The sequence below is a fragment of the Dermacentor albipictus genome, chromosome 1 (assembly GCF_038994185.2).
Source record: "Dermacentor albipictus isolate Rhodes 1998 colony chromosome 1, USDA_Dalb.pri_finalv2, whole genome shotgun sequence".
NCBI lineage: Eukaryota > Metazoa > Arthropoda > Arachnida > Ixodida > Ixodidae > Dermacentor > Dermacentor albipictus.
The window spans coordinates 67,413,576-67,433,737 of NC_091821.1; the positions used below are offsets into that span (position 1 = coordinate 67,413,576).

At 44.4% G+C, this 20,162-nt stretch overlaps 1 protein-coding gene across 2 annotated transcripts in view; it reads left to right on the forward strand.

Moving 5' to 3' along the window:
• The window catches only part of LOC135906702 (stomatin-like), an 88,285-nt gene extending 69,788 nt beyond the window's left edge, over positions 1-18,497 (forward strand). Inside the window, exons 8-9 of one of the 2 annotated variants that reach the window (XM_065438250.2) lie at positions 4,690-4,870; positions 11,205-18,497. In XM_065438250.2, coding sequence (XP_065294322.1) covers positions 4,690-4,870; positions 11,205-11,230 — 207 coding nt within the window. In that variant the 3' untranslated portion in view covers positions 11,231-18,497. Of the gene's footprint in view, positions 1-4,689; positions 4,871-6,637; positions 10,031-11,204 lie in introns of those variants that run through there. The other variant, XM_065438251.1, reaches the window with a different exon arrangement.
• Positions 18,498-20,162: the final 1,665 nt, after the last annotated feature.

The following is a 20,162-nucleotide window of genomic DNA, read 5'->3' on the forward strand; positions in this document are numbered from 1 at the left end:
TCGTTTGGCGGACTTCCCTGAGTTCTGTCATATTCGGTTATATTTATGGTGTACAGCTGGCGTGGGCAGGAATTGTATGCAGTCTTCTGCCCCGTCCCCTTGTTGAGCTCCGTGGTGGGCTGATGCCACCGTGGCAGAAATACAATTTTTTTTATGGCTCCCCCTCTTTCACCACTTGATCACTCTCGGAAACGAGGGCAGACCGATGTAGCAGTTGAATTTTTCGCAAAAATCTAAGAAGTGTTCCCAAAATTTCCCGTTGTTCTTAGCGAACAAACTGAAAACCCTGCACGCACAATAAACCCCTTTGTTATGTCTAGATCCCTCACAGACGCCCTAGGGCCAGGGTACAAGGTATTAAAGCTGGCGGGCGGAGACCTCCTTCTAGAAGTTCAAGACAAGCCACAGCGCCTCAGAATTCCAAAGCTTGTGTCATTTGGGGACATCCCCGTTACAGTCTCAGCACATCGCTCCCTCAACACTGTACGCGGAGTAATATCCAAAAACGACTTCCTGAACTTGACAGAAGAACTACTTGAAGGATTAAAAGAACAAAATGTGAAAAATCTCCACAGGATAAAAATCAGAAAAAAAGACAAAGAAGTGCCCACAGTACACCTGGTTTTGACATTCACTTCCAACAAGCTCCCCGACAGCATCGAAGTAGGCTATATTAAGGTAACTGTTTTAAATGCTTTAAATGCCAACGATACGGTCATGACTCGCAGAGTTGCCGTAACCGTCAAATATTTGCAAGGTGTGCCTCGGCTGACCACCCATCCGATGGCTGTGAAGCTGCACCCCATTGCGCGAACTGCGAAGGGGGCCATGCAGCATATTCCAGGTCGTGTCAGGCCTGGAAAAGCGAAAAAGAAATATTAAGCATACAAACTAAGGAAGCATCAGCTTCAAAGAAGCACGGAAGTGATTTCACGCAGATAGGCACACTTTCTCTCTCTCTGCTAAAACAAACTTTGCCGATGTGGTGCGCGGGGGCGGCACACCGCACCGGAATCCCGCCACTACCTAGGCAACGCCTGAAGCAAGGCCATGCGCCTCCCCGGCAGACGCAGCGAAACCTGCCCTGTCATGCTAGAAACAGGGCCCGCCGGCGCAGCAGTCCGCAGCACACAATACCTCTCCCCAACACGAAAGGCCCGAAACACGCACACCCGCGACTTCGCGCAGTTCCAGCGCCTCAAGGGAGGCGATGGACACAGCTCCAAGTTCGCCCCCGCTGCCGCGGAGGCACAACTCCTCTGAAAAATAAAAATAAAATGCCCCAATCACGGTTCCTCAAAGTCGAGCAGGCTAACTTTTAAACACATCCCCCAGAATAATGAAACATGGCGTTTCTAATACATTGGAACTGCCGAGGACTAACAAAAAACTACAGGGACATAAAAGATATTTAAAACTCATTTTCTCCCAACTAACATCAGATACAACTAACATCAAACAAACTAGCGATTTAGGAAGACAGAAATGGGTTCAAGTTTTCACCGCAGAAAACAGTTGCTCTCCTTTTCTCTCAAAAAAGAGGTTTACAGGTTGATCCCACCCTGCACTTAAAGGAAACAGCACTTCAAGTAAAACAGGAACATACGTTTTCAGACATAACGTTTTGATCGAAAGCTCACGTTCCTGCCTAACATAAACGCACTCAAGAAAAAAGCTTCCCAATCGTTAAATATACTCAAAGTGCTCTCAAGAGAACATTGGGGGTCTGATAGGACATGTTTATTACATATTTACCGCTCGGTTGTACGCTCCTGCTTAGATTACATAGTTACCTCTCCGTTGTACGCTCTTGCTTAGATTATGGTTGCACAGTGTATGGATCCGTGAGGCAATCGTAGATAAAAAACTGCATCCAATACAAAAGATAGACCTGCGTCTCTCAATTGGCGCGTACAGAACATCCCCTGTAAGCAGTCTTTATGCAGAAGCAAATGAACAGTCCCTCGCAGACAGACGAACAATGCTTATGGGTTCTTACATGCTGAAGAGCACGTAAATTGGACTCAGTCTGGTTAACCTCCCTGCCTTTCCTTCTTCCTTTCCCTCTCTCTACCAAAACACTTCTGTTACTCCACAGTTACCAAGTGCACATCCAGAACACTGTTTAGCAATAAACCTCAGTCAATCAGACCGTTGCTACTACAGTTTGAGGACATATGTCAAGAATTAGGAATACTGGACGCCCTACCTGAGTTTGCTCCACAACACGATCCATTGCCACCGTGGTACAGTCTTCCTGTTGTTTGTGACTTGACATTAACACACTTTCGGAAAACGCAAACACCACACGAACACATATTACGGGAATACCTTTCACTAAAATAAAAATACACAAACTACACGGAATTCTACACAGACGATTCAAAAACAGAAAGCCACGTAGGAAGTGGGGCAGTACAGGGTAATTGGAAAAAAATAGTAAGGCTGCCGACTAGCGCGTCTATTTTTACTGCAGAATGCTATGCTGTATGTGTAGCTGTAAGGAAAATAATAATTGAGAATATCAAGAACCAAGAACAAGATAGCCTATACTGATTCTCTCAGTCTACTCACGGCACTGCATTCGAAAAATGCCACTGCGCCCTTAGTTGGCAGTATCATACACAACACAGAAAAAGTCACTACCCAAGGACACACTAATATTCTGCTTGGTACCGGGTCACACAGGGATAAGTGGCAACGAGAAAGCTGACACATGTGCCACACACGCTCAGAGTAGTCAAATAAAGAAAGTGAACATTCCTCATAAAGAGTGCATGAAGTTAATATGCAGTAAATTGAAGGACAAATGGCAGAAGACAGGGGAAAGTGAACTGAGCAGCAAACTACACTTGGTAAAGCCCATCTTAAGAGAATGAGAGTCATGCAGCCACCAGCAAAGTTTCATTGAAGTAACTTTACGACGTCTACGCATCGGACACACACATGTTACACATATCTTCTTGTTGACAAAACAAGATAAATCTTTGTGTGAAACATGTGGAAGTGAGCTCACAGTAAATCACATTTAAGGAGTGCAATTGAGGACAAGCGCCATATTTGAGCTCACAGTAAATCACATTTAATTCTCGCGCACAAAACTTAAACTGCGAAAAAAATATTTGACCCCTTTTTACAATAAAAACAGTCCCTTGCAACCGACATTGCTTTTAGGTGAAGATGCATTTGTATATAAGTCATGTGTTTTTAGCTTTTTAAGGGAAGCAGGTATCTTAGAAAAACTAAATTCTTACGCTGTGCCTTACACCTCAGCCAACTTCTCATGACTAAGAAGAAGGCTGAGGTCTTTACTTAATTTGTTGGGATGGTATGGCACGGTATCATACAAGCATATTATAAATACCTTTACCTTTCATTCCTGTACCAGCGTATCAGTCAGCTATCCGCGGCCCGGATTGAAGCTTCTCACTCAACCGAAATTGTACGTAGCTGGAACAGCACATTTAATCCGGTGATATACAGCTTTGGTTTGCTGCAAGTCATGCCGTGTAATATGTCATAAATCCGAGTCCTTGGAGCGAGATTGAGAAAAGCAAAGGCGAGTCAGAGAGTGAGAATGTTTCACATATATCTACCAGTACACCCACGCCCTTCGCGCGTCGTCACGTGCGGTGTTCCCAACTATGCAATCGAGGAGTGCAATTGAGGACAAGCGCCATATTTCCTTTCCGAAATTCCCCCCAGTCTATTTATAGTCTTTTTCCCGACGTTTAAGGCGAGCTGTTTCTTAATATGGATGCGCACGACGAAAAAAGTCGTTGACTGGCTGCGAACAAGCGTGACGTACATAAGCTGCACCGAATTGCGCCGCGAGCAGTATAAGCTACTACGCCTTTACGCGCGGCATGGTTCGGTGCCACTTAGCAACGTGACGCTCGTCTGCGATTCTGTCCGTCGCAGCACTCTTGGTTTAGCGACTGCACATTAAACTGCTAGAAATCAGGGATTGCTGACTTAATCTCTGTAGAAGCAGGGAGCAGCTGCCTGTGACGTTGTTCACCCTGTGCGATCAGAATTTGCTGGAATGCCGCGCGGCGCGCACGCTTTCTCAACATGATTATCCAGGGAATAACACAACCCTTGCTACATTCTCCCCTAATGTCAGCTGAAGCAGATTCAGAGGAAAAGTAGGCAAAAGGACTCCAAAAAAATTGTAGGCATGCCGGCGGTCCGGTAACGAAAGCGCTTTATTCATGGGAGGGAGCGATATATGTACACTTGGAAATGGGTGACCTAGACGTCACGTGTTAACAGTCTGGGCGCTATCAGAATGACAGCGTGATATGGCCACATCTCCCCTTTAATGATGAGAAGGTCTAGAAGTTTCATCTGGCAACGGGTATTGACAGGGTTCCCGACGCAATCTTGTGCTCCTGCGTAACTGCTGTATGATAGCGCCCAGACTGATAGCGCCCATTCTGATAGCGCCCAGACTTAACACGTGACGCCTACGTCACGTGTTAACAGTCTGGGCGCTATCAGAATGACAGCGTGATATGGCCACAGAAATCATCAAGAATGCGGCGTAACAACCGCTCTGAACTCCGTCAGTTGTGAAATGCAAAACACTCGACTGGCTGTCCATCGTAGTTTGCTCATGCTCACAAGCTTTCACCCGACTCTTGTGGGGCTCAAGCCAAACCGATCCTTGTCAACGTGCCTCCACAGGTGATCGCGGCCGAGGGCGAGCAGCGCGCGGCGCGCTCTCTCAAGGAGGCGGCTGACGTCATCTCAGAGTCTGGACCGGCGCTGCAGCTGCGTTACCTGCAGACGCTCACCTCTATCGCGGCCGAGAAGAACTCCACCATCGTCTTCCCGCTGCCCATGGAACTCCTGAGGGGACTAGTCTGTAAGCCAAGCGCGTACCATTATATTCAAACAGCGAGTGTGGCGTAGTGACGTTTCCGAAATCACTGTAACGGTGGTTACGCAGTGGTTGCGTAGGTGTCGCTATCGTTGCATTGCTGTCCTTGCATTGCTGTGTCGCTATAGTGCCACTATAGTTGCATTTCTGTTATCGATGTGACAATAGCTATGTTGCTTTGGGAAGCCAGTGTAGCGCGGGTTCATCCGACGTACATAACGCACTAGACATGTTGCAGGTCAAATGTATACCGTCTGGCGAGGAACTCGTAAGTCGAGGAGTAGAAGAAAATGGCTGACTTGCGCGAGCCTCCTCCTCAGAAGTGGCTTCTCTTGAAGCACTAATGTCAACATCTGGCATTATCTACCGCTGAGGTGAAGGACAATACAACTCGCAGCCATAGCTTTGGTGTAAAAACATGTTAATGCATTCCTAATTGTACACTTTTTTGCTACAATGAAACCACAGAACTCGCATGTGGGCGGTAGCTGTGTCTAGAGCAGAAAGTGATAACTGTATAAAATGGCTGCCGTTATACATTGTAGGCTTTCCCAGAGCGTTGTTGCGGCACTAAAAGACAATTCAGCTTTTTCTGAAAAGCCTGGCTGTGAAAAAATAGGACGAAGGTGCCCGTGGCATATGCAGTGTTTCAAACTCCAGCTGAGCATTTGAAAATCGTTACGAAGTATTCCTGACAACCTTCGAGTGCCGCATACGATGCTTATCGCAATTTTTCTCATGACGTAAGTAAACGACGTCCAAAAACGTCGGAAGCTGTACCCACGCATGGCCAGCACTTCAAGATCACTAGCCCAGTTTTGCTAACACCACGCAAAAAGCGACATGCTACTCTGAAGCCTGCAAAAGGCTGATAACTGCGTGTAACGTAAGGTCAAATCCGTTTATAACTAACTGCAACATACCAATCTCAAACAAGTCAGTCTCCGGCCGAAACGTCAACACAATAAAAAATTGTTTCAGAAGTGCATCAACTTTTCAGTTATAACCTTGCGGCAACCATAGATACCTGCAAACCCCGATGCAGTAAAACTTCACATAAAGGTGCCGAGTACAGAACTCATTGACCTTCATGTTGGAAACAGCCGAACCGGACCTCTCACAATTGGTGAGCTGTTTCATGTAACGTGGACTGTACTACAGCAACTGGTTTCATAGCAGAAAAAAAAAAACGTATAGGTGCATAATGCATACTCTACTCCAGTGAATTGCAGTCAAGCACTGCACTCAGGAACTGAGGGCTGTTTCTGTAAACACGTTTCTCTCACAATTTTCTGTAAGCTCGTTCTTTGGACAGTGCGCCGTAGAGCTGCCGGCTTGAATATATCCGCAATGTCATTGTGCAATCGTACCTTTAAGCACAAGCTAGCCTGAAGTCTTTCGAAAGGGGTCCGTCAGGCAGCACGAACGGGGGTCCTACAGCGCAAAATTCTATTCTCTTCGCATCACTATAGTCGCTATAGAGTGACGGATGACGATGAATTGCTTCGCCAAGCTTACTGCAGGAATAGTGATGTCCGACTGAGTTTATAAATGCTACAAAGTTTACCGTTCCAAAGATTTCCTCACTACGAGCCGCTACTCCTGTGTATTGTGACGTGAATATTACTGACATGGGGTTTTATTGTATCGAGAGCATGCGAGAAAGGGACTCTTCACCCAGCAGTAGATAAAAAGGCAAACTCGCTTTTGTTTTCCTTTAATCCGCCCTTCTATCTCGCCCTACCTGCACAGCCAACCGCCCATCCTGAGAACCTGGGAGCACAGCTTTGATGTCTCACTACCCGCCTGCCTACCTGTCTGCCTGCACGTGCCTTGGCCGCCGCCTCTCGCGCGGCCTGGATATTCCCTGGCAGCATTGCTGCTGTGTTTGTGAGAGAGTTAACACCGACTAGAGGTGTTAAGTCGTCCATAGCTAACGCTCTTTACTGCTCTGTGAGGGACACAGTAGGAAACAGCTAGAGATAATCATTCCATACGAAGTGTATAATTATAGAACAGCACACGAGGTCGACGAGGAGTATGTCCCCACGCGCGTACAGGTCTTTGTCCAAGCCCTGGTGAAGTTCTGAAGAGAACATAAGAATCCAGCTTTGATTTATTTCATTTCGTTACGTTACCGCGAGATTAATGTGGAAGATCCCAAACCAATCAGTAGAATGTTTAGATAATGCCTTTTTAGAGTCCACGATTTTTTCACTTTGGGCAGAGGAGCCTTTTTAAACACTGTCAGTGATGACCGTTGCTTGGCCTTGAGTGGTACAAGTGCTCCAGTGGGAACGTTTTAACTGGACTGAGAAGTCCGCTTTTTTGTTCTGCAATACTTATGGCAAAATAGTTGGGAATATTGCCAGCACATTGGCAGTCATGATACTTTCGAGTCCTCTTTAATTAGCCGTATTTAATGAGCTCGTCTGTCGTATTTAGCAGGATTAACCGTTTTGCTGCTGGCAGGTCGTGTAAGCGAAACACCTCTATGAAAATCCTTCCGAATAAAATTTACCTGCGAAACTGAAATGATAAACACTGCCTATATACAAGAATCGCGTGGTCAGTAAAACTGCGCGAAAGACTCGAGAGTAAAAGTGTGAGCCATGGACGCGCGTTCCTGAGTGTCGATTAGTGTTAATTAGTTTAGTTTCTGTGTACGCACATGCTAGCACGTTTGTGTGTGTGTGTGTCTCTATGTGCCTGTGTTTTTTTGTGTTTGCGTGTGATTGCCTTTCACATAGATGACCTCTGTTATGTGAAACAGAGTCGTCTGAACAGCTGCCTGCTCTGAAGAAACTATCGTTCTTCGGAAGCTTTACTGCACAGCTATGGATCTTTTAAATATTATAAATGCGGACCTGGAATTTCTTTTACTAGACGTGCAGCCTAATTACCTTTCTCCATTCAGTGCCCAGTCTGTAAGGACAATTCCTTTAATGTTCACCTTACTAATTTTCTATGTGAATTTGGTCGCTCACGTTTTTTTCATGGAGCAGTATCGCCAAGGTCATGTGTTTTCTCGAACTATGGTGGATTATCGCATATGTTTCTCGATGAGTCGTTCTTTCGGAAGCAGCTGCCTTCGCTGACGCAGTACACTTCACTGTCTGCCCATCGTTGTCAAATGTAATGGTAAAACACGACTGCGCTCTGAAGTTGTACTCTGCGTTCCGTGATGTGGAGGGTTTGAGGTAGCGACATCGTTTATGGTCACCGCATACACGCTGTTGTGAGCATTTACGTAGCTGCGCTCGAATCACTGCGGCTTTTCTTGTTGCTTGTTGCCACTCAGTAGATGGCCTTTGTTCCTTGCTGTTTATAGTCTTACGCCCATGCAGAGGTAACGGTGTCATTCGGAGAACATTGAACGTTAAAAACGTATCTGACTATTGAATCAAAATGGATATTTGTCAAGCGCAATAAAAAAGAGATGTAGAAGACGAAGGCTTATAAAGGAACGGCGGAAAATAAGTGGAAGTAAATAAGCTGACAGCTAAGAAGGCAGTTGCTATATTTGCGAATGAACTATTTACGAGGATATTATGAAAAAGTAGCCGAAATTATGATCGTTCAGTTCGTTTGCAGGTATGCGTTACAAACGCGTGTCCTTCTGATGATCATAATGAGGAACGATGCAAAGAGACAAAAATAGCTTTATATTGCTGCTATCCGTGCCGTCAGCGAGAGAGCTTTTCAAGACGAAGCGGTGCCTACCAAGACGACAGCTTTACCCCTTCTGTGTGTAAGACTCTACAAACTTGACCTGTTTTTTTTTTTTATATTTGAGCCGTGCCATATAATGCGTGTTCGCATATAAGTGTCCTATGTACATTTTTCAAATTGTGGACGCATTTGTTACAGTCATGTTGAGTTTATTTCGTTGCATCGGAAAGTGGCCTGTCTTGTGCGTTCCTTTCTACTATACATAAACGCCTAAAATCCGGCAACTTTAATAGTTTAGCATAGTATAGCGGTTGATTGGTCATGTAGCAGGATGAATGAAAATTTATTTGATGACAGTTGGCCGATGACATTTTGTTGTGGCATTTTTCCTATAACATATAATGCTATGTTATATATTATATATAATACGCCTTTGCTAGTTTGTATACTTATATCGACCCCCAGGCGTACAGAAACGATCGCTGATGCTAATTCTTGTGCTTCTTCGGATGGGGTGCTCCGCTTTGGATGCATACTCATGGATCGACTGGGTAGGCGATTATGCCTATAGATAACTCCGGACCCCCCCGTCCTCCTTCTTTCTTCTTCATTTTTAAACTTCGGTGAACAAGCCCAAAGCTGCTTTATCTTGCACTTTTGTACAGACGTATATTTCACTTTTACACCTTGTAGCAGTTGAACAACCCTGTTTTTGTTAACATACGGTGCTTTTTTAACCTATCAGTTCGTTTTCATTGTGACTATGCACAGTTCGCCTGATTTCCAGAAACAGCGATGGGAAGATATGCACAATCTTGCACATGTCTGCATGGACAGCGTCGCGGAGACCGATAATTGAAACGTTATAAAAATAAAGCTTGAGACGAAACTGCAGGGGCAATAGAGATACTGCGACATCACATGCATCAAGCCGGGACAAATACGTTAGCAAAGGAAGAGGGCGAGAAAAAATAGTGATGTCATTGGACGTAAGAGCGTATGGTGTTGCGGTACATTGTAAGAAATACGACACGACACAAACCCTTCCTAGGTCTTTAATCAGCGATCTCACAAATAGCCCAGCGCCACTTCTTAGTAATTTTTTATTGAGGTGAAAAGAAATAAAGGTCATAACTCTTAACACTACAAAATGTTCGACATTAGCAAGCTATCATTTGCGACCCCGGTCCAACTATTACGTTCTGACCATGTAAGGCGGGAACTTCTAGCAATATAGACATGACGTATAACGTAAGTTAGAGTGCTGGTCGACCCATGTCCATCTTCAGAGCGTCCGTTATTATTCTTCGACACGTGATTTTTTTTCGACAGTGGGCCAACGCCATAAGGAATGTTATCGCTGCATAGCATGTAACTCGACAATATGTACTAACCATCCATAAATGCATTTGGCATAAGTGGATAACGATCGCCTTTGGTGTGTCAGTGTGCAATAAAAGTTATTTTTGTAATGACGAGTCTCATTAGCGGTGTACAGCATGTTCCGGGTGTCACAAACACGCGGCTCGCTGGCGCAAGCAGCGTGTTCGTAAGCGCACTATAAGATTGTCATCGTCGGAAGCAAAGTCGACCTCGCTTGTTGCTTTATTTCACAGCATCCCGCTCGTGATATGTGCTTTGTATACTTCCCTGCACTTTCTATGCTGTCTTTTATACAGCACCATTTTCCATCCCTCTGCTTTTTACCCTGTCTTTTCCCGCTTTATGTGCCTCATTTGGAAGTATACAGTGTTAGCAGAGCTTAAAGCCATCGGCATAAATTGAAAACGCGAACAAAAATAAAAGGTAATCAGAACGCATGCCATGCGTAAGTGCATGGCAGTGCGATGAGGAATAACTCTGTAGACGGTTTTTAAACATGGTGTAGTCGCAGACGTACGCTTTGGGGCCTAAATTAAGCCACGATCGAAAACACTGTCGAACCTCAAAACGTAACAAAACATTCCGGTTGTTTTCTAATCCTTCGCGTTTGAATTTATGACGACAGCAAGTACATAGGGCAAGCACACAAACAGAGCGGAGACGTGGAGATGCCCTTCAAGTCCAGCTCCTCCAACTTGCAACACGGTGCTGAGCGCGTCCGCTATTGTGGGATGTCAGTTAGAGAGCATGAGTGCGTGGAAGGAAGCTACCTAAACATTTTCGTGAGCACCTCAGTACTATCGAACCTGCATCGGTGGATCGGCGACTACTGCGTTCTTCAATGTCTCAGGTTCGATTCCTAGCCCCGGCCCCCGCATTTCGATGAGGGCGGGATTCAAAAACGCTCGTGTTCGTTGTACGATTGCATGCCAACGAACACAGGTAGTCAAAATTTCCTCGACGCGCGCCACTACGGCGTCGTTCTTTTTTTTTTCTTGATCTTCTTTGTTAGCGTGGACTACGCTATTACCCATACAGATGGGTAGTAGAAAGAATGAAGAAATTGAGAAGGTTTCAGAAGGCGACTTAGGGTGCGGAATCGATAGTCCTTGCACGCACATCGTGTTACCAACTCGCGCTAGTGCTGCCACAACGCTCAATCAATTTTTATTCCTCTTGAGTTCAAAGACTCGCTTCCCTTCTTTGTGCCTCGATTTGAAATATGCATGAGATGTGCATGTTCTTGCTTGGATTTCATTTGTAGACCGAGAACCTAGTCAAGATCTCTGAGATGAAAGCCTGGCAGTAAGTGAAGCTGCATCTTGGGACATCGAAGGGACGTCGGTGGAGGAGAAGCCACAAGCACCATGGTACCAAGGCACATGACCTTTGTTGCACAACACACGCCCATAAGAAGTTGTTGCGCGTATTCAATTGTGTTTGCGTTTCCTATCTCCCATCTGACCCATTTTCACTCGAACTCGAACGTATGGACTCGAACCACCAGCTGGTATCCTTGAGTCAATGGGTGCTGAATGACGAGAGTATGAGCGGCGGAGAGCTGGGAAGCCCTCGCCCCTGTTATAGAAAGTGCTGACATTTTGTTACCGGTAGCGCGTGAACATAACTTGAAGATGAAACCTAGTAGCAAATAACTAGCGCTGCTGAACTGCGAAAAAAAAGGCGTGTGACAATATGCCTTGAAAATGTTGGTTGAACTATAAGACCAAAACTAGTTCAGTTTCGAATTATTGACGTATGTTTACTTACATAATGTAAGCGTAATCAAGCGTAGATTGTTTTCTTCCTTTCCTTTTCTTTCTTTTTTTTTCTCAAAGTGCGTCCAATGTGCGCATTTCGTAGACTTTCTTTTTCGATAGCTATTTCTACCTACAGTTCTGGCTGTAACCCGATGGAAGAAGCCTGTCTTTGTTTTCAAGTGGCTATGAGTAAGTGATCTGTGCTCGAAAATCGCCACAGCCGCACGTATACGTGCGAAACTCGAATGACCACCTTTCTTGAATTATACGTGTCATGAAAATATCCCCCTAGGATGTTTTCCAAAGCCGACTCGCTGTCTTGAAGAACGGAAGGTGTTACGTGCAGTGATAGTTGTGTAAAACGACATGAAATGTGGTCACGTGGTCAGACTGCAGTCCTGCGGGTCAGGTAGGGCCATGAGAGTCGCCATTGTGCACAAGAAATTTTCGAAAGCCTCTAGACTTGACGGCCGTGCTCGCGATTCGACATGTAGCAGACGTCGCATTCTCGAACAACACACAACACTACCAGGAGCCACGCGATATCAAGCGCACAAGACTCCTTACGTGCTAGCGCGCTCGGAAAAAAAAAAAGAATACAGTTTTCGCGCTTGAGTGACAGCCAAGGCTCGGAGAAACGGCAGGAAACAATTGCGTCGGGGAGACGTGTAGCTGCTGCCATTGTTTTGAGGCGCGCTTGTCAGGTATGCGGATAGCACGTGACCCCAACCGAAGATATATGCGATGACGGGGCGATTGTGAGCGAGTGAGCTGACTACCGGCGACTGCACTACACCGCTCCGGCTTTTGACAAAACAAGCTTTGTCTGCGCACCACATCGCGTAACGTAATTCACGCGTGGCGACGTGCCCCGGCGCCATTCTAGCATAGAACCTTGCAGGGGGAATTCGTAAATACCTGCAGTATGGCGAGCAAGATCGAGCAAGATAAAAACAAATAATGGTAAGGATAAGGGCAAGCGACATTCTCTTCGCATCTTTAGTCCAATCAGGGGTTTGGGAATTATCCTGGCGTGGTCAATTTAGCAAAGGGCCGAACACACTTTACGATGGAATGAAAGTTGTTGGCGAGACCGATTATTCACTGACCGGAGGAATTTCTTGAAAATCGCGAAAATGATATTATTGCGAAATTAAGCCTGTGGCACAGCTCATATTTAAAAAAACGCCATGCTGCGGAACTGACCGTTAAAAGTAAGTGGACATTGTAAGACTGTTTTTCCTGTGCTGTATTCACGTCAGAGACTTGCGTCAGAACCGTGTCGAATGAATTCATGATTCGATATAACCAGGAAGCGCACAATATAGTCTGAGTCGAGGGCGCTTTCTTCGATATACGATGGCGAATGTGTATTCTTGGTCAAGATGTTCCGGAATGTGAAAGCGGCGAAAAAATCCTATTCACAAGTTATGCGAATAGCCTAGAATCACAGTGAGTAGCTGAAATCTTTGTACTACTCGAGTACAGGCTACGCTTTTCAATTTCAGGCTGCGCGGCAAAGGCGGTGGGAAATTTAACTCTTCCGTCGATGTCTGGCTCCTCAATATTTTGGTCACGAGTGTACGACATACAACTATAACACGTTTATTTAACTGACGTAAGTGCTTCGTCATCGCGGGTTGGAATATTACAATTCTGAAATAATGCGTTCGAGGTTTTTACCAAATTCACGCTCTGGGCGCGCGAATTTGGTGAAAACATCGCGTGAATATTGCACGGCGCAAGATCTCTACTGTCATCAGGGAGAAGTCCGTATGCGCCATGCGTACGTGTGCCGAGCACAAATCGACGTGGCACTTCCAGGAAAGAAATTGTGCTTACTACGCATTGATGTTACTTCATACAGTATTTGTGCAGGATTTATTTGAACTTAGACCTGCCCCTAACCATTTTCACCTTCTCCATTTACTGTTCAGTCAAAATAACTAGGTTATGAACGGTGAACGAGCTATTGTTGAAAAAAAAAAATAACGCTTGTGCGCATACCTCGAAGTCTGGTGACGCAAGCCCTCCTAGAGCGCGAATATAGTTTTTTAACTGGTCAGCAGGGCAGGAGCTGAAACGGAACTAGCAAGTGTGTAGATGATTGAGTCTTATGAGTGGATAGCTCTCCCATTAGGCTAACGCTCTGAACATAACTAAGTTCAAGCTATTGCTTAAAGTACCATTTGCTGACAGGGCGCAATTACGCTAAATATGTGTCTGAACAGTTCCGGTACGCGAGCAGGTTTATTGGAAGCTTATTGTTTAGTTATACCAACTCGAATATGGTAATTGGGTGCTACTGCATTGATACCTACGGTGCACGTGAAGTTCTCGCCGCGCCAAACTGGACAATGCAAGAAGCATATCCCTACGCACAGAGTGTTGGTTACAAGAAGCACCTAAGCTCTGCCTGCGCGTTGTGACTGCAAAAGTTTCGAAGGCACAAGAACCTGTTTTCTGCAAATCGTGGCAATAACTGACCATACGTTCACTGTTAGCTGCAGCTTTCGTGGTTACCACGCGAAAGACTGTTTTTCCCCATATCTGCTAATGCATCCTTCAAGAACATACCTCTCGAACATTCAATTCACTTGAACTCACTGAAAAGTACAAACATTACTTATCTCTACCGGAAGCACAAAATGACATGTTAAAACCAGGTTATTTGCCTTGATTGCTAATATTGGCCTTAATCGCTATATAAATGTTAAAAATAACATCATCTGACAAGCAATATGCAACACTTAAATTTGTTGACCACAGCTTTGCGTTTCAATACACAGCATTAAACTCAGTGTTAGTCTTAGCACGCTGCAATGGGCATTAATTTTTTTATCAATCAGATAGAGCTTCCCAGAACTTAAGAAACATGACGTCCCGTGTGCCTAAGCCTATAGTGTTTCAAATGCACCACGCACTAGGATACATGGGGTTTACATACGGTAATGAGTGAAAATTACACTCAGAGTAAATTTTTAGTATACTCGTATGCGTTTGAAATGAAGGCATCATCTTGCCTAACGTTAGATTGCTTTTGATCTTGGTAGTGAAAAAAAAATGTATGTTTGCAGATGGGAATTACTTTTTAAAGCGGCAGCAGCCACGGAGCATCGCTGTTGGAGTCCTGAGTGTATTGAAGAAATTAGGCAGAAAATTTCAGGTCGTTAAATTTTTGAACTCGCACGTTTCAACCAAAAACCAAAACCACTGAACCGAAATATCAAAATAACTGCTAATTTAAGGCTTTCGAATCGAAAGGCTGCGCTATGCATTTTGCAAGGATGCACGTTTTCACTCTCCCATAATGTCGAAACATGATCTCACCGTTGTATTTGCCGCTCGACTTTTCTTTCTTCATTAGCGAAATTGCATTTCAGATTATTTAACACTAGGTTTGTTGACGGTTCCCCTTAATAATGATACATTTACCCTTTTTTTATCACTGCCAGCCTGCGGGCTATAGCACTACGTCAATGCAAAGGGAAAAAAGAAAAAGGAAGTAAAGAGACGCCTCTTTCACCCGACTGCTCTCCGACGGTAAATGATTCAGTACCACAGTGGCCTTCTATCTATATATATTGTAAGAAAATATTTCTGGAAAGGAACCTAATACAGCACTCGCTGGAGGGCGTCTTCTCTGACAGTGCTGAAATGTATATCGAACCACTTAGTTTGAATGCAGTTATTTTCTTTACAACGAGCACTTGATGGCTTCCGCTATACGTAATGTATACATGGACCGGTACATGTTCGCAGAAGCACCTGACTGACTAGACAAAGCGTGCGTGAGCCCATCCGTCCGTCTGTGCGTGTGTGCGCGTGTGTGTGAGAGAGAGAAAGAGAGAAAAAATTTGGCTAAGCTAATAAATGGCCTGGTAGGAAATTTAGTCGCAGTAAGTAGCCTCAAAACCTCCAATGAACGTTGTGCTTTCAAAGAAAGGTGGATCGTTCTGGGCGAGAAAGTATCGGACTTTCTAAGGTCGCCTAAATGGCTGATATTGTTTAGTATCTATGCGATGCAAGATTTTCTGTCACAAATGAGTCAACATGTTAAACTTTTTTTCCGATGTAAAAAAAGCTTTTCGAATCTGCGTCAACCATCAATGTGTTTTAAGCCAGCATACATACCAAACGAGCAAGCGTTCGCCTAAATGCCGATTTTCTGGTGTCTTGCTTTCTCAAGTACGCTTTCAACAACAACAACAAAAAAAAATAGTCTGTCGTCTCGTTGCGCAAACGGTTGAGTGCAATATTTCACATACCTTGTCCTAAATGTTGTTTTTACAACATGGCCGTTATTTCTTTCTTACATTGAAACGCGTACGTTCTGTTCATTTTTATGGTCAAGCTTTTCACTTAAGAAAGCATCGGCAATTGGTTGTTCATCTTCGAGGAAGGATCAGCGCTGGATACACGGACAGAGTGAAAGCTCACGGCAAGCGACACGTTGCGCCGACTAACTTATTTATTTACACATTGGACGAACATTTAAATGCACCTGAGCGCATCGTCAAAGTCACAAAAGAGGTCTAAAACATAAATGTAGGAAACGTAAGGGATGGTCATCTTTACACATTGGTGCGTACACATGGCGAATGCGCTTGCATCATTGTGACTGCCTTTGTGTCCGTGTATCAAGCGCTGTTCCTGCCGCCCTTGAAGGTTTCACTTAATTTCCACTGTTATGATGTTCTGATCAATGTGAAATAAACATGAAGAGTTGGACTCACTACGGTGATCGTGGTGATGTGGCAGCAGGCCAGGTTAGCCTGGCTTGCTAATCGGCAATTGTTCCGACGACAGTATCTAATGGATGGAATGAATGTAATCGTAAAGGACCACATCCCATCGTGAGCACCGCTACACTTTACTGCGTTCAAAGGCTACAGTGACGTTTGTGCTTTATGTGACATCAATGTTGACAAATGTCTCAGCAATTTCACCCATCTGTACAAATACTAATTTTGTTGGATTTGTTAACGTTGCTTGAAAGGTGGAGCGTTCGTTGCGTGTAAATGTTCACCGAGCAGAGGTTGAATTTTTATGCGCCTGGGAGACTGATATTGACTAACATTATACTGCCTCGAAGTAAATGAGAAAAATAGAAGAAAATGAAGAAAATAAAAGAAGTGCCCCAGAGGGACTACATTTCTTCTAGTTTTGACTCATTCAGCCTTATAATCTTTTTTTCTAGAACTGTCAGATTTATTTTTAAAATTCTAGCGCCCTTACTTTGCTACAGTACTTAGGCAGCAAAACAAGCTATCGCAGGATAATCCAGGCAAAAAATTGCATGTGAGAAACAACGCGCACAAAAGAGCGTTTTGCGATTTTGCGCCAAGTAAATACCAAGTATAACAACTACACAAAGGTCCAAGTGAATCGTTTTCCCCATCTCTAATCATTCGCCTGCAAAAAAAAAAAAGAAAGAAAAAAGATTTTCAGAGACGCCACTCACCGCCTTTCTTCTTTACCCCGAGAAGACTTACTTGCGGGGACGGGAAGGCATTCGCTGGTCATCCGGCATCCACGAGGCCCCCAAAAGCATCTCGCGATGCATCTGCCGGACGCCTTTTGAAGTTGTGCGAAAGTATTCGCCCACCGCCATGCGTGTTACAGGAAATCGCAGATCGTTGTCGTGCTACTATAGCGTCCACTCCTTATTAGCGGAATCTGTGTTCCACTCCTCCCCATCTCATCCTGTCGTTTCATGTGCAAGTGTAGTGAAATCGCAGCAGCTTGGTGGTACAGCTTAAGTGTCGACAATACCGTCAGAGCTAAGCATATTGTTCCGGGAATCTAGACCAACGGGTTACTGAAGTTTACTGCCAAGTCCATGTGTTCTGCGTTCGAAGCATGTTAGCCTTCTCTTCCGTTCTGCGACCACTACATTACAGGCACCGAATCACGCATTAAGTACTCTTAATGTGATCTTCTTTGTTGTTCTTACGTAAAAAAAATGATAATGTTCATTTTTTTCTTAAGATGATCGTCCGGGACAAAAGTAAACATAACGCTGCGCTGCCATTCCGGCTCCTCTGGAGTGAAAAACCAGTAGCATTATTGTGATTTTGTTTGTGTGGCGGCATCGCCCACGCGCGGTCATTCATTATTCCTCCTTATTGCATGCAGTACATGCGCAATTACATTCTACAACAGCCCCTGAAAGCTCTCTGTTTAATACGTCTCTGGGGAAGAGCGCTACGGGAAAACTAGTACCGAAACTTCCCTGCACGCATTTATTGTAAACTGTGAAGTATCACGTCCGTATACAGCAGCGTCCTGTGGTTAAACGACCGGGCTTTACGAGGACACTACCTCCAAATACTACAGGCGAAATCTCACTGCGTTTAGAGGCCGGTACCACGGAGCGCACGTGCAGGTGCTTTCGCGCGAAGCAATAACTTTTCATTTTTTTTGTCGCAGACATCATGCACATAATAACGGATTGATCGAGGCGATGCAACTTTTTGCACTAAGACAAAGGTAACAAGATGCTGTGCCTCAACACTTCTTGGCAGGAAAACGACTAATTGTTTCCCTATCACTTGGACAATTCTTGATATCAGTGGTTCTATTAAGCGAATACCACGTCGAGAGCGCTAACAGGGCCACGCATTAACTTTGTCATCTCTTCGCTTGTATAATAGAAGCACATGTATGCATAAAAATTTGATCTCTGTTCATCGTAATATTATTATATTTGTTTTCCTAGTGAACGCTTTCACTGTCCCACTACTCCAGGATTTTGTACCGACTGACCAGTCGAATAAAGATACTTATGAACTAAATATTTGAATGGCTTTTCGTTCATGGCGTTAAAAAAAAGAAAAGAAAGAAGAAAACAACGAGACGGTGCCGTTGAGCCAGATAAGTATTGCTTTGGTGCCACATTGCCTACATAGAAAGAAGATATCTTAGACAACACGGAGCGCTGAGCACATTAGAGTGCCTCAGGGTGCTTGACGGCAGTATAGAGGGTGTTTACTTTTTTGGCTGCACCAAATTTTAAATAAAATTTCCTGTGGTAGATAAGGACAATTTTCACCCTTGAGCTAGTTTTCTCGATGAGGCGGCCATTACTTCTACAAGAAATCAAAATGCTTAATTGGGTAATTATTATAAGTAGACTAACTAATATTTAATCAATTAATCTGCGGCACTTATTTCAACAACCTATTTTATCTAGTGAACGGGCAAGGCATATCCACTGGGAACGAATTCTGAGGATGGCACTGGTTTCGAGATATGAGCCGTCAAAATTGCGGTAAAAATGTGCTGTTGCTATGCTCACTCTTTTAAGAAAGCGCTTTTTTATGAATTTAAAAGGGAAAAATTGTCATCCACCTGAATTGTAGCACAAAGCTTCAAAGGAAACCCATGCGGGTCTCTCAGAAAGAAAACCTCGAAGCTGAAGAAAAATTCGTCCTGGTCCGGGAAGGGCGAATTTTCTTCAGCTTCGAGGTTTTCCTTCTGAGAAACCCGCATGGGTTCCCTTTGAAGCTTTGTGCTACTATTCAGGTGGATAACAATTTGTTCCTTTCATGTACTTGCCTCCATATTGCGGGCTTCCGCAGGACTGATTTGCCATGTTTTATGCATTGAAGCACAAATTGAATATATTTATCTCGAAAATGATGAAGTCCTGAGAATTCATTCCAAGTGGATATGCCTTGAGAACTGACCAGCTACCATTCGTAAATTATCAAAGTAATATAGCTCAAGGTTAAAATTGTGCTATCTGCCACAGGGAATGTTTGAAAATTGGGTGCACCTAATAAAAGAACACCTGGTATGATAGTAACTACAGGTGACCATCCCAGCGCTTTACACGTGGTCAAACTACGATCTAGAGAAAGAAGGAAAGAGAAAAAAGAAGTCGCCCTCTCTATACCATGTCTTAGAAATGGCCAGACTTTGTAAGGAGGGTGTGGTGTCAAGAAACCAGGAAAGGCACTTCGTTCTGCCGAAGAAAGCGAGGCTGTCGGTATACTTACGCCAGACATCTCCAACCAGCATCCCGGAGGGCGCCCACACGCTATTTGGTATGTATTCAGTATCCGTAAAACCTTGTACTGTTCTAATAACAAAATTTAAAATTAAATTATGGGGTTTTACGTGCCAAAACCACCATCTAATTATGAGGCACGCCGTAGTGGGGGACTTCGAATTAATTTCGACCACCTGGGATCCTTTAAAGGGACATTAAATGTAAATACTAAGTCGGTGTGGACTGTTTAAATACCATTCCAGAAAACTCGCGACGCTTGTTTCGTGCCAAGAAAATACTTAGTTTACGAGAAAATTGCATGTGAAGGGTCCGAATACCTTTTCCAAATTCAAATCGCGTGCCATCCAACCGGGGAGTGGTGACGTTGCATACGCCATCACCACCCTTTGCTGCCGCCGGTGAGTAAAACGGTGTCCGACAGATGGCGGTACCGAGCCAAGACTGA